This window comes from Gekko japonicus, unplaced genomic scaffold (genome assembly GCF_001447785.1).
Source record: "Gekko japonicus isolate JY-2015 unplaced genomic scaffold, Gekko_japonicus_V1.1 scaffold1055, whole genome shotgun sequence".
Lineage (NCBI taxonomy): Eukaryota > Metazoa > Chordata > Lepidosauria > Squamata > Gekkonidae > Gekko > Gekko japonicus.
The window spans coordinates 591,066-606,561 of NW_015169808.1; the positions used below are offsets into that span (position 1 = coordinate 591,066).

At 46.1% G+C, this 15,496-nt stretch overlaps 1 protein-coding gene across 1 annotated transcript in view; it reads left to right on the top strand.

Moving 5' to 3' along the window:
* Nucleotides 1-15,496, top strand: part of CABLES1 (Cdk5 and Abl enzyme substrate 1) — a gene marked incomplete at its 5' end in the record, with an annotated part of 89,598 nt that overhangs the window by 49,276 nt on the left and 24,826 nt on the right. Inside the window, 2 exons of the mRNA XM_015417141.1 lie at nt 628-699; nt 13,345-13,437. Coding sequence (XP_015272627.1) covers nt 628-699; nt 13,345-13,437 — 165 coding nt within the window. The remainder of the gene's footprint in view (nt 1-627; nt 700-13,344; nt 13,438-15,496) is intronic.

A 15,496-nucleotide genomic window follows, 5' to 3' on the forward strand; every position in this document is an offset into this window, starting at 1 on the left:
TCTCCCCAAAATACCCGCCATGTTTCAGGAACATTGAACCAGGGGGTCCAATTCTACGGGCCCCCAAACAGGTTGCCCCATCCCCTCCATTGTTCTCTATGGTGGGGAAAAAGTTACTTTTTCCCACCATAGAGAACAATGGAGGGAATAGGCCATCAGCGCCTATGGCGGAAGAGCCACACTCAAGGGGCCAAAGAGCCGCGTGTGGCTCTAGAGCCGCAGTTTGCCTACCACCGCCTGAGACCATTTGAAGGCTTGCGGATACAGGTTTTGTTGTATGGTTGCTTTTGTTTATAGTAAGAAGGACAATCCACACCAAAGCAGATGCCCTTTATTCTGTTGACTTGTATAAAATATAACTCAATTCAGCAACTCACTTCAGTGCAATTAAATAAAAAACTCTGAGCTCCCTTTAGGATAGTATCAGAGGACAGCTGTGATGGTCTGCAGTAGAACAGCTGGAGTCCAGTCCAGTAGTCCCTTAGAAACCAACAAGATTTGGGAGGTGCTGGGGGGGGTTTAACCTTTCAAGAGTCAAAGCTTCCTTCATCAGATTCTACCTGAGCTGCCTTTGTTTTTCTCTCTCTTACATGAGGCTTTAAGTATTTTTTTTTTCCCCCTTTGCAGACGACGGTTGATTTCCCAGAGGTCTTCACTGGAGACTTTGGAAGACATCGAGGAAAATGCTCCCTTACGGCGGTAATTGTACATAGTGACTGTGTGTTTTGTCAAGATGGGTAGTCGTGTTAGCCTGTGTGTAGCAGCAGGAAAGAGCAAGAGTCCAGTAGCACCTTAAAGACTAACAAATTTGTGGTAGGGTATGAGCTTTCGTGAGTCACTGCTCACTTCAGATGCCATGCGTTTTGTGCTTTTCTGGAATGCATGTAACAGCACATTGCTGTCTTTGGCACATCTATTCAATAAGAACAATGATCAGTTTGCATCCACTGAATCAAATCTTCAATGACAATATTTCTGTGAACCAAATTTAGTGCCAAATGCATATGATTTTTCTTTTATATGAGAATCTTAGAACTAATTCAGCTCACTAGATGAAAAATGTGGTACATGAAGAAGAAGAGAAGAGATTGGATGATGTATACCCCGCCCTTCACTTGGAGCCTCAGAGCGGCTTACAAACTCCTCTCCCTTCCCCTCCCCACAACAGACACCCTGTGAGGTGGGTGGGGCTGAGAGAACTCTGACACAAACTGCTCTTTTTCAAGGACAGCTGTGCCAGAGCTTGCGACTGACCCAAGGTGAACTAGAGTCTAGGCATTCAAACTCAAGTCTAGAGAGGCAATCTGTTGGATGAGTACTGTAGGGCTGTAGAGAAAAGGTGATGCCTCATATACAGGAAAGCTGTGGAGATCTGGGCCACAGGGAAGAGAGAGTATGCAGAACAAGGTACAGAAAGTGATGCTTAGGAACCCTGTGGGTAAGTTGAAGCAGAAGGCAAAGGTGTGGTTTATGTGTCTGTGTTGCACAATAGACGACATAGGTGTGGTGTGATTTCATGAGCATGTATAGGTAGTTTTCTCTTAAGGAAGTTGCATTCTTTGCAACAAATGCTAAATAGTTCATTTTACACCTTTCCCTGTGATGGCCTCCAGTCATGTTCCCAGCAGTACAGAATATACTGCTTTGTAAGACTGACTATTAGTCTTCATCTTGAACATAGCTAAGGAGCAGACAAAGTTTGAACAAGTGCAATCACAAACACAGTCAGTTGACCTCTGAGTTGTTTTCTTTATTTCATAAACATAAGAAGCTGCCTCTACTGAGTGAGACGACAGTGTTGTCTACTCTGACAGGCAGCAGTTCTCCAGTGTGTCATGCAGAGGTCTTTCACATCACCTACCACCTGGTCCTTTAAACTGAGGATTGAACCTAAGAACCTAAGACCTTCTGCATACAAAGCATATGCTGCACCACTAAACCATGGACCTATCCCAAGTAACATAAAAAAGTACAAATAGAGGAGCTCTTTGCAAAATAAAGGGGACCCTCGTAGTGTAAAAATACTGTCTGAGGAATGGGTACAAGTCAGTGGTTCTGAATCACCACCTGATCGCTTAAAGGCATTCTCTGATTACCAGCAGCAGCCAGGCAAAACTGTTACCATCCATCCTGTTTCCTTCCCCGTTGTGTCTACATCCACCGTTATCTAAATGTTCAAGAGTATACCATGTTACTCCCACTGCTTCTTCCATTCTCCCTTGGAAGGACTAGGAGACCCAGATGTGGGGGAACTCCCGTCCCTCCATTTTTGGTGGCAGGAAGTCCAGCTTTATTGTTCCAGAGGGGAGGCTCCCCCATCTCCCCTTCAGTCCTCTCTTCCTGCCTAGGGAGAAGGTGGTGTTTGGAGAGAGCTCTTTAAGTGGTTTTGTTTTCAGAGCTCTCTTTGAAGTCCAGCGTCTTGGTTTACAGCATTCATCCTTATCTTCAGTGATCTCCCCTATCTTGCAAAGCCATTAAGGCAACTGTGCTTTGGCTCAGGAGAGCTCAGGGGATTTTGCAGCTTTGCAATGCTGCACAGAAGCAGCAGGGGAGCTGGGCAATGGGGCTGTCAGCGGGATCTTCCGTGTTCTGTGCTGCAGGAAATATTATGTGCCCAGCAGAGCTCCCAGGGCCCTGTATTGGGACATTGAGCTCTTCCCAAATCATTCTCCTCTTCCCCCTCTTCCTCTGTGAGTAAGTGGGTAAGGGATGAGGTGGCAGCGAGTGCCAGAGGGAGGGGGCACTCTTCCTTTTGCCAGAATGTGACCATGCCTTTCCCCCCTGCACTAGGGTTGAGCAAGGCGGCATCGGAAGTGGAGCAGGAGTACTCTGATCCATTCCCCCCCCCCAGGGCTTCCAGGGGGCTTCCAGTGGTGGTTGGAATCTTTTATAGAAGGGTCTGTGGGCAGAAAGGATTGCAGTAGCCACAAGCACCAGTGCTCCTCCCCCGCGGTTAATCCAGTAGTATTAAGTGGTATAAGAAGCTGCCCTTTAGAGTGGGAGGGGGACAGGATCCAACCAAGGTCCTCATCCAGCCTGCATGAAAGCAAGCGTTGATTGTTACATGTTACAAATAGACTGTTAAGTTACTCATGAGTAGACCACCAAGTTTGGACGATTCCCCTGTTCTCTCCAGTAGTGACCCTGTCCTGTCCAAAAAGGAGGAAGGTTAGATCAGTGATGAGGGTCACCCCCCCCTCCCAAGCCCAAGAAGCCTTTTGCCGCCAAAGTCTTCCTTCATCTTTTGCTCCTGCTCTAAATTTCCTGAAACTTTCTACTCCTGCGGTGGATCTTCCACATCAGGAGGAAGGCGTTCCTGACTCGGAGAGGGTCTAGGAGGTTATGGCCAGCTCTACTAGTGGACTCTGTCTTGCCCTTCCTTAAGGTTATCTGGCCAGGTACTGAGAAATGAATAGGATGAGCCTATTCACTTCAGGTTTCAGGTGGTTCAGGCTAAGAAGTGTCATGCCTGCCCATCTTCAGCGGACTAACTCCTGCGTAGCCCAGTGTGGATGCTACTGTGGCCAATATGGCTTCTGAATCACTGACCCATGGAGGGAGGAGGGGCACTTAAAGAAGCTGCAGTCTGTGGGAGTGGCACAGCCCTGTGCAGAGCCCGTTGAAACCAGTGCCCTCTCTACCTAGGCTTCAGCAGCTTAGTGCCTTTTTAGCCTGTATGTCATTCCTTGGGCTGTGCAAGATGCAGAGAAAGGTTTCTGATGCCCCCCTAATTTGGGTCTTCAGCTAGAGGTCGCCTCACCTCCTACTTCCCAAGGGCCGAGAGGGTCCTGGCTTTTGTAGGTGATACTACCTTGGCTGCTGTGCAGTTTGGCAAGGGCCATTGGCGCTACTGTTGCTGCCAAGTGCACCTTTTGGCTGAGAAACTGGTTGATGGAAGCTTCAGCCAAGACCATAGTGGCATTGTACCCCTTCAAGGGTTACATGTTCTTGGGGAACAACCTAGAAGGTATTCTAATTGAGACTAAACAGAAGAACAAGGTCCTCCCACTCTCAGAGCATAGGATCTCCAGGAGAGGATCCAGACATTTGGGCTCTTCCTCTGTGGTCTCTAGGGCATTTGGACCTTCTAGGAACCCCCAGGTCTACAACAGATTTTTTTGGACTCTTCCTACAGGTTCCAGCCTTCATTGTCTAGTTCCCACTCAGGCAGTACTGCACCCTCCAAGGATAAAGTGCGATGCCCCAGTTAGAGCTGATGCCTTTCCTCAGGGTGGGAAGTCAACTGCAAGAATTCAACGTTCAGTGGGTACAGTCTGTTTAGGATCAGTGGGTCCTCTGGGTAGTTTTTTTGGGTCTTCAGCTAGAGCTCGCTACACCTCCAAGAAGATTCCTGCAGTCTCCTCTGTCTTCCAGTCAGACGTTTTCAGTGAGTTCTTCAAGCTCCAACATCATAATGAGCTAGGGGACATAGAATTGATTACCTCAAATATGTGTTGTTTAGGATATGTGTGGTTTAGGTGTATACTCAATCTTTTTCATCATTCCAAATGGGAAATGACCCAGTCTCTAAACCAGCCACTGGAGCTCATTCAGTTCTGGATGGGAACTCTTTAATCCATTGTAGAAATTCTGAACAGGGGCATTTCTTGTTTATCACCATGATAGACCTCACTAAGATGTATCTTTACATTCCATGTTGGCTTCTATTTTGGAAGTTTTTCAGATTTTCAGTTTGGGACTGGCGCTTCCAATTTCAGGCAGTGCCATTTTTGGTCTGGCATTGGCTCCCAGATCCTTCACCAAATTGATTGTATCATTAGTGGCCGCTCTTTGGAGGAGCAGCCTCCATTCTTACCTTTATCTAGCTTTGGGGTGTCAAACATAAAGCCCATGAGCAGCTGGTGCAAGAGAACAGAAGACTGCTGGGGAGGGGAGTGGGCAGAGCCACTCCAGTTGTGGCTTCAGAATGGTGGAACAAGCTCATCTGCAGCAGTCAAGCAGTGTGGGAGCATCTGCCCAGTGCTACACTGCTGGCTTTCCAGTCCACCCATTCTTTTTTCTCTGTAACCTCACCCAGCACATAGAGCCTTGCAGTGTGAATAAAACATCTCTGAGCTTACGAGCTGCTGTCCTTTATATGCTGTTTATCTCTATGGTACCTGGCGTTACGTTTTATGGCACACATGGTCCGCTGCAACGAAGTGACATTTACGTCAGATTGACACCCCTGATCTAGATGACCTTCAGCTGAGCAGGCCCTCCACAGAGAATGGAGCTGAGGACCTGCAGAGAACAATAATCCTTCTTCGGTGACATGGGTTCGTGATCAACTCTGAGAAGAGCCATTTGTCACACACTCTAGTATTAACTCACTTGGGGTTGGTGATAGAAGCATTGGAGGGAAAACATTTCCTTCCACCAGACTAGGCACAGCCAGATAACTGCCTTGGCTCAGCGAGTTCCATCTCAGCCTACCTCAGGCATCATGTTCCTTTTGGGTCCCCTTGCGCCACATGATCTCTACCACTGAAATGGTCCCATGGACAAAAACACTCTTGAGAGATCTGCAGTGGCTAATTCTTCCCTGGCAGATGTCAGTGTCAAGGTTTCTCTCTCTCACCCCAGTCCAGGGATGGGAGAGAAACCAAGCATTCATCAACAATTAAACAAACCCCTGGAGAATGTCTGTACACTCTCCAGGCTTTACCAGTAGTCTGCCACCAGGATCTCTCTTTAAAAAGTCCCCCACCAAAGCTCAGGAACAGAGATCCCAAACTCCTTCTTGCTTACCAGCTCTGTACCAGGGCTGCAAACAATTAATTAACACAGTGGTAGCCTTAGGCGAAACGGCTTAGACACAAGATTCAGTCTTAGAAATCAGGTTGCAACAGAGGAAACAAGTCCAGATAATATTGATTATATATTATCTTTATTCAGTGCAAGCATGCATATAACAATAGACTAGCAAAAGATAATAAAACAAATGATATCTATAGCTTGTTCAGCTCTAACTATACAGTAGAGGTAGTTCATAGTTACCAGGCTGGTGTGCAAATAGTCCAAAGTCTCACCAGGGAATCTTGAAAATGAACCCCATGGTGCTGTGGGCCGCCAAATCCAACTTGGCTGCCTAATAGTCTCACTCCATGTTAACAGCAGTCAGTCAGTCCAAAAGAACTCCAGCAAGGAACTCTCTGTTTCCAGCGAGGAACTCCCTTTTCCCATATGGATCATTGCTGATATACCCCCCCCTCCGTCACCACCAGGTATGGCCATTTACCCAATAGTGAGCGAGTGGGGAGGGGTGTCCAATCTCTGGTTACCATGCGTTGTCAGGCAAGGTATGTTTTGATTGGCTAGGAGTTGGGCATCCCACTCCAGCCTCTTCCATTGACCATGCGTCATGTCAGGGAATGCTTTTGATGTGCTAATGTACTGGGCATAACTCGTCCCATGCTTGGGAAGGCGCCAGCAAGCCTGACAGAAGTGTCAAAGTGTCTTGTATATGGATATGCGGCCTGGCCATCTGGCAGGCCATCTGCACAGGTGACAGGAATCACGCGGTAGTGTTACCAGCTAGAGCCATCTGGCCCAAGCAGGAAGGATTTTAGAAAAATACTTTATTCTATATAGTCAGTATTAGTGAAGTGTCACTGGAAAATTCCGGTTGCAAACCAGTGAGATTATTTTAATTTGGTGGTCCGATCCCTCCAGCCTTTTGAGAAGCAAAGCCATTCTTCCCACACCAGAGCTGGTGGTGACAACAGATGCCAACCTTAGGGGATGGGGAGCTTACATGGAGTCAACCCATGTACAAGGGAATTGGTCACTTCGGGATCAATCCAAACCAAGAAATTGGTCATAGTTGCAAACCTTTTTCTTATCCCTTCATTATTTTCCCTTCAACCATCAAATCCTCATCTGTGGGCATTTGCATCAACAATATGTTGGCTAAGGTCTATGTGTACACCCAGGGGGGCACCAGGTTGAGAAGCCTTTAGTGTAAACTTCAGGGGTCATTAGGTGGTCAGAACTTCACCTACAAAGCATAAAACCAGATTACATTCAGGGCTTGGCCAACGGGGAAGTGGATTGGCTTCCTGAATCAGTCCTGGACCCAAATATAGAGTCTCTGAAGACATTGTTCTGCAACCAGTACCTCTGTCCTGAGGCAAAAGAAAATAATGCCTTCCTCCAGTCCTGGCCAGAGGGCTTTATAATCACAATCACTTCATGTATTTTCATCAACTGTATTTACTGTCACAATAATCTCATTTACTTGAGATCAATAATATAATTGATATAATGTTTGAATATATTTAGCGTCTTGTATGCCAGTCTGTTCATTACATGTTGAGCCATCTTTGGATTGGTTCCTCCAGTCCTGGCCAGAGGGCTTTCTGTATGCATTTCCTCTGATACCAGTGTTTGCAAGGTGAAGGAATTGGGTGCACAAGTTATTGGTGTTGCTCCCCTTTTGGCCCAGAAGGCTATGGTTCCTGGGTCTGGTGAGTGCTCAAAGGGGAACCTTGAACTTTTCCAATTTCAGTGGTCATCCTGAAGTAGGGGCCAATTGTTCTTCAAGTCCCGGGAGTTTCATGCTAACCGCTTGGTTCTTGACCACAGATCTTAAATCATTTACTGCTTTCAGACAAGGTGATTCAGATTGTTCTAACTGCCAGTGGTATGTCCACTTCTAGAAACTGGTGCACTGTTAGTTGCATGGAGAATTTGAACACAACTCTATAGGACATATTGCCTTTCTTACAGAGCAGTCTGACGGGCCTACGCCCCAGTACTTTAAAGAGAGGATTGAGAGTTCTAGCCATCACCCTACCAAAGTGTGATGGTCACCCAATCTCCTCACATCCACTGGTTAAGGCGTCTCCTCTCCCATCTTCTTACAGTACATTTGGAGGCTTAATTTGGCCGTTTGAACTGCTTCTTAAGGTTCTTTGAAGGCAATGATGTTAAAGACCTTTTTCCTGGTCTTGGTTACTGCGGCCCATAGGGTCTTACAGATAGTAGACCTCTCTGTCAGAAAGGTCTTGTGTGTGTTGCATCAGGACATGATGGTTTTTGTGATTGACCCAGATTATCTCACGTGTTCCACGTATCTGAGGAGATCTTTCTCCCTACCTTTGTCCTAATCTGTCACACTAAAAAGAGTAGGGATGGCTACTCTATATGGCCGTAGGGCTCTTCACACATATATTTTTAGAGCTAAACAGTGGTATAGGTGTGATTTGCTCTTGGGGGCATTAGTCTCCCCAATAAGGTAAGAGGGTAACCAAGACTTTGTTGAGTAGGTGGCTGAAGCAGTGCATGGGGGAGATATGTAGGGCAATTATTTGGCCCAGTCCTACTTTCATATGCTCTACAAGGTAGTCAACTGGATGTCTTTGGATACAGCCCTTGGCCACCAAGTCCTGCAGCAGATAGTACAAGAGGATTAAGGATGTTGAGGCTTTTTTACCCACCGTGGGGACAGTATGCTTTGTTACATCCCCACAAATCGGGGTCTTCTAGTCCTTCCAAAGGAGAATGGCACATTAGTACTTACCGTGAAGGTCCATTCTCCTTGCAAGTGACTAGAAGGCCCGGGCCCACCTCACCCCTGAAAAAGGGAAATGAAACATAGAGGTGCAGAAGGACAGAGATGTTATAGAAAAAGAGGGAAGTTCCCTGATTGAGTGATTGACCCAGTTTTTAGTCTGGGTTGGATTCTGTTGCTGTGTTTGCTAAATTTTTCAGATTACGTCATGGGCCAAGGGACCTATGGAAGTTTCCGGACTGAAGAGGAGATGGGGAAACTCCTCTCCTCTGGAACAATAAAGCTGGACTTCCTGCTGCCAGAAGTGGAGAGAAGGGAGTTCTGTACATATCCAGGTCTTCTAGTCACTTCCAAGGAGACATACCAATGTGCCATTTTCTCTCCTGAGCTCTTTCATTCCTAGGCTGGGACAAGTCCCTTTCTTGAACTTTATGGAAGCGGCACTTGAATGGCTTTGTGATACTCATGGCTTTTGATCTGCAGTTTGAACACACTTGTATAAACACATACCCTAATGGCCCTAAAGTGTCTGTTCCTTAGGCTGATGCCAGATGCTCCAAAGAAAAGTGGATAATGAAGGGTAATTGGTTTGTAAAGATAATTAGTTAGCTCTCCACGACAGTGTATTCATTAGTGCTAGTGTAACCTGAGAATCTGAAACCTCCTTGAATAAGTAACATATTCACCAGTTCAGAACAGCTCTGTGCTTTCATCAAAGTATTTGTGTTACTGAGTGATTGGGGGTTCTAAAGGAAGACAGGAAGGCCTGGCGGGATCTGGTCCATGGGGTCGCGAAGAGTCGGACTCGACTGTGCAACTGAACAACAACAACATTATGTAAAACAGTTTCTCTGCTCATAACTCCATTTGCTCTCATTGTAACCTGTCATTTTTTAAAGAAACAAATAATACCTTCTACAAACTTGAAAGGATTGCAAGATGAACATTTGTAAGAATTTGTCAGACTTGAATTCTGCAATAAACAGAAAGTAATACTATAGTTTATTTTTTTCTTCAGTGTCGTACATAGTGTCCAAAATACAAACCCACTTTTCTTTTCTCAGTGTCTTCTCTGCCCTCCATTCTCTGCTCTGTATGTAGTTCATTGTTGACCTTATCAGCTATGTGAGGGATTAATCCAATGAGGGATTAGTTAGTTTCAGTGGTAGCATTTGCAGTTTAAAATTTCACTTTGTGAAATAGCCAGGACAACTGATACGATTAATAAATAAATAAGAGGCAGTGTGCGGCTGTGGATAGTGTTGGAGTAGAACCGGTTAGACCCAGTTTTAGATCTCCACTCTGGCAGGCAATCTCAGTGGGTAACTCAATGGAGTGTCCTTGAGTATATCATACTCATCCTAATCTAACTCCCAGGGTAGTTCTGAAGATAAAATGGAGGACGGGGAACCATGTGGGCTTTGTTGTTGTTGTTCAGTCACACAGTCGAGTCCGACTCTTCACGACCCCATGGACCAGATCACGCCAGGCCTTCCGGTATTCCCAGCATGAGGGTCTTCTCCAGTGAGTGCTCCCTTCTCATTTGGTGGCCAAAGTATTTGAGCTTCAGTTTCATTATTTGGCCTTCCAGGGAACAGTCAGGGTTGATTTCTTTTAGGATTGACTGATTTGATCTTCTTGCAGTCCAAGGGACTCTCAAGAGTCTTCTCCAGCACCATAGTTCAAAAGAATCTATTCTTCGGCGCTCGGCCTTCTTTATAGTCCAACTCTCGCAGCCATACATGACTACTGGGAATACCATTGCTTTGAACATGCGGACTTTTGTTGGCAGGGGGATGTCTCTACTTTTTATCATGCTGTTTAGGTTTGCCATCGCTTTCCTCCCAAGGAGCAGGCGGCTTTTAATTTCATGGCTGCTGTCACAGTCTGCGGTGATCTGGGATCCCAGGAACGTGAAGTCTGTCACTACTTCCACGACTTCCCCTTCTATTTGCCAAGTAGTGATGGGGCCGGATGCCATGATCTTCGTTTTTTTGATGTTGAGCTTCAAGCCCACTTTTGCGCTCTCCTCTTTTACCCTGAACAAGAGGCTCTTAAGGTCCTCTTCACTTTTTGCCATTAGAGTGGTATTGTCTGCATATCTGAGGTTGTTGATCTTTTCCCCAGCAATCTTAATTCCCGCTTGTGATTCATCCAGGCCAGCATTTCACATGATGTACTCTGCATATATATTAAATAAGCAAGGTGACAATAGCCATGTGGGCTACCCAAAAATAATTGAATGAAGAAGAAGAGAAGAGATTGGATTTATACCCTGCCCTTCACTACCCAAAGGTGTCTCAGAGCGGCTTACAAAGTCCTTTCTCTTGACAGAAACTGCTCTTTTTCAAGAACAGCTCTTATCAGAACTGCGGCTTGTCCAAGGTCATCCAGCCAGGTGCAAGTGGAGGAGTGGGGAATCAAACCCGGTTCTCCCAGATTAGAGTCCGTGCACTTAACCACTACACCAAACAGAATAAAAACGTGACAGTGTTAATCCTATCCATCCTGTTTAGTTGATAGCATTACTTAACATATACATGCCTTGCTCGATCTCATCAGATCTCAGAAGCTAAGCAGGGTTGGCCTTGGTTTGTACTTGGATGGGAGACCACCAAGGAAGTCCAGGGTTTTATCTTGCCATTAATAGTTATTTTCTTTCTTTTTTTCCTTTTTTTTGTTGTTGCTGAAGGATTGCTACCAGATGAATAATGTTTCATTTATTTATTTTATTAGGTTTTTGTCCCATCCCTCCCTGAATGGGTCTTGGGGCGGCTAACAACATGACAATACAGTAACAGTAATAAAACCATAATTCAAATAAAACCCAAAATTTATTAATAAACATTCTGAACACTTGCACTTATGACTAATTTGTGTGTTATTTACTGACTTTGTTGTTAATATCAGTCTTTAGTTTTGTGGAAAGGCTCTATTATATATAAATTGATATGTTTTTAATTCCTCATTTGTGTATTATGCCTTAAATTTAAAAGGGAGGGCAGACTGCTTAGAGAAAGTTAGCGTTAGAAAAGCTAATCCCTGCTGTGATTCTGTTTGCTAGGGTAGACAGAAACTTTAAACTATATGCAGGTCATGCCATAGCAATTTAGCTTATCAGTATTTACTACTGAAATTTCACGGTTAAATTGAATAGCAATTGGTTGATTCCTCCCACCCACCTCATCTCTCTATTGAAAGGAGGGGGGAAGAGAATTTGCAGTGCTTTTCCAATTCGTAAGATTTTGTTGTTTTTATGGAGTATGCAATAAAGAGCTCACAAAAACCTTATGAAATGCCCTCATAAATTATTCATATGCAGCAATAGTTGCTAAAAGAAGTAAATAGTGTTTAATATTTCAGATTGTTTACTTGTGTTATTTTTTCCAATGGAGTTCTGTTCTCAGTAGGGTTTCCTTTAATTGGAACCCACTGTTACAGTTGTAGCACTGTGACGAGGAAAGTACTTAGGTGAATAGGACTCCATGAATAGGGTTGCCAGGTCCCCCCTGGCCACTGGTGGGGGATGGGTGGGGTAGGGTTGCCAGATCCAGGTTGAGAAACTCCTGGAGATTTGGGGGTGGAGCCTGGGGAGGAGAGGAACCCCAGTGGGGTACAGTGCCATAAATCCCACCCTCCAGAGCCTCTAGTTTCTCCAGAGGAACATCTCTGTAGTCTGGAGATGAGCTGTAATTCTGGGGGATCCCCAGGTCCAACCTGCAGGCTGGCATCCCTGTGACGGAAGTGTTAATTCCGTGTGGCTTTATGCTGTTCTTTCTGGTCAGTCCTTGTGAAGTGGAGGGATGCTGTCTGTTTTGCGGCCATGCTATGCGCAAGCTTGTGTACCTTTCCATATTTAACCAACAGAGCCTCCAAATCTGGTTTGCACATGCAGATGAGGCGGGAGTGGTAGAACTGTATGGTAGCACCATATCAAACGACAGATAGAGGATTCCATCTTTAAAAACCAGCGCGGTAGCCAAAGAGAAGTGTGGCAGCAACTTATGGGCTGGGGGACAGGAAAAAACCCAGCTTTCACCACTGAAGGGTGAAGGCAAGGTGATACTGTTTCTGGCAGACTAGAAGGCAAGAATGGAACTGCTGAGGTTGTGGCTGCAGCACTGTATAAGTATGCAGCTGCTGAGTGGTTAGTGGAATCTGCTGATGTCACAAGCTCGTGCTGGGTTCCACTGCACACCAGAAAGACGCTGCATGTGTGACCCCAGAAGCTACTTCACTGCTTTTCATGGCAGTCGCCTTCCCCTCTTCCTTCAGCAGTGGTGGCAGCCGCGATACTCCCTGCACTTCACCCTTCCCCACCAGCCACTGCTTGGAGAAGAAGTAGAACTGCCAAGCTGTCTTTCTATTTGCTGGGAGACTTTTATGCAAAGCAGGATTCTAAACCAGAACCCGCTCCTACCGCCTGAAACGATGCAATTATTTCTACCCCCTCTGTCTCCTGCATGTATATAGAGCATAGAGAGAAGGAAAAAGAGGAAGCAGAAATGTTTTAGAAAAGATCTTACATTTTTTTAGTAAGCAACTTTTGTCTATTCTGCAGTGTCTACTAAACCCGACACAGTTTTTTCCAAACTGTACTGACATAGAGAACGCTTTTGATAGGTGAATGCTATTTTCTTGGAAGATTTGTAACAGGATGTTCTTTTTTCCTTTCTGGTATTTGTTGGTTTCTTGTTTTATGTATTTGAAGTCTGCATGCTTCAGAAGAGATGTAGAGTGGTGATCTGTCTGGTCTTTCTTTCTTGCCTTTGTTGGGATTTTTCAGCTGTGCTGTAGAGATCCTAAATGTACCTATCGCTGTTTTTCAGATGCCGGACTCTGTCAGGTTCACCCAGACCAAAGAACTTTAAGAAGGTTCATTTCATCAAGAACATGCGACAGAATGATACGAGGAGTGGCAGGTATTTCAGAGTCAAAGAACGCTGTTTAGTGGTAGAGGCAGAATGGAACAAAAGGTTATGCCAGGGAAATCTTCCAACTATGCCAAGACTGGTTTTATTTCAATTTGCAGAGCTTGAGAAAGAATCATCACCTTTACAATGTGTAGAGAGGACGGTATGCATATGAGTGCCGGTGAACCCCTTCTGCATGTGGCAATACATGCAGGAAAATTCCTTGACCATACAAAGATAACCGTGCCCTCTCCAGAGACTCTCTTACCTTTCACTTAGGCTTAGTGCCTAGTGAACCCCTTCCGCATGTGGCAATACATGCAGGAAAATCCTTGACCATACAAGGATAACCGTCCCCTCTCCAGAGAATCTCTTACCTTTCACTTAGGCTTAGTGCCTGGGATGTGTGAGCTTAAGGCAGTTATGCCAGTGCCTCTTTCTGTGCCTTTTCCCCCTCCCCAGGAGTGTCCAGGGCCTCCCCACCCAACCAAAAAGCCAAGGGTGTGAGTTGGGAGAGTTTTCGTGGACATCTCCTAGCCCACATCATTGACTTTATTTGCTTCACTTATATCCCACCTTTCTCTCCAGTTGGGACCCAAGCAGCTTACCTTGTTCTCCTATCCTCCATTTTATCCTCAAAACAACCCTGCAAGGGAGGTTAGGCTGAGGATGTGTGAGTGGCCCAAGGTCACCCAGCAAGCTTCCGTGGCAGAGTGGGGATTCGAGGCTGGACCTCCCAGGTCCTAGTCTGACACACTAACTACTGCAATGAGGGCTGGGAGTCGGGCAAAATCACATGTCCTTTCAGCCCAGTGGAAAACTCTCTCTACCCTCTTCTTTGTGGAAAGAGTAGGGGGTCTGTTTTGTCCTGCTGTCCCTCCTCATTGCAACATCCCGTGGCATCTGTCTGTGAGATTTACACACACCCACACACACCCATGGCTAGCATTAGATTTTGGGGGTTTCTGAAAGAAGAGGAAGGCACAGAAAGAGCCACCTCCAATAGTGCCTTGCATTTGTTCATCATTGGATGCAGCTCATTATCTCATTTGTATCCCACTCTGTTCCTGCAAGGAGTTTAGGGGAGCATACAATGTCCTCACTTTTTCACTTTCATCCTCATAATGTTGTTAGGCTGGGAGAGTGACTGACACAAGCTTGTCCAGACTGTTTCATAGCAAAGTGGGGATTTGAATCAGGGACTCTCCAATCCTAGTCTGATGCTGTAACCCATGGGTAGGCAACCTCTTAGGCTTGAAGGTTTTTTTTTTTAAAAAAACCCACAGAATGTCTATTTATGAAGATGGTGGTGTGCCACCGAACAAAGCGGGAGAGGGAACAGCAAGGGTTGTACTTGGACAGGCGCACTGAAAGTGAACTGAGTCCCAGTGTGGCTGTGAGAACTCTAGGAAGCATGCCTATGACCTGGGCAGCAGCTGTACCAGTCTGTGAAGCCTACCTCAGCTGCTTAGGCTACAGACTGTATGCCAAGTAAAGCTGTCTTGGGTATTGATGTTTGGCATGGGTGCCAGATATTGCCTACCCTGATCTAACTGCTAAACCTGGCTTTCCCCTGTGCTGCAACCTGCCCACCAGGCTACGATACAGCTTTGGGATACTGTGAAACTGCAAGCGTCTTCTGTGGCATGTGGGGTACCTTTGCCCAAATTCTGTTGGTATGCCAGCTGCGGCGTCTCCTGGATAGGCACAATTTGGCCACCTGTCCATATTTTGACCACATCCAGTTGGACCGTTAAAAAATGTTATGTATGGGGACTGCTTTTGAAAGCTTCAACTGGTACAGAACTCAGGGCTTCCGGTTTGGACTTCGCGAATGGCGGACGCATCTTCGGGACGCTCCCGAAGTCGTTTCGCCCACGCGCGGCCAAGGGGGGGGGAATCCGCACAAGCGGAGACCTTAAGGAGACCCAGGTAGGGGCTCCGATCCGGGGCGCACAGGGGATGTGCCTCTTTCCCGGCCGAATGGTCGGAAATTGAAGCTCGCCCCATGCCCCAATGGCCCTAGCCACGGCAGTGCCCCGCACGGGGACTAGCGGAGCCGCCTGTC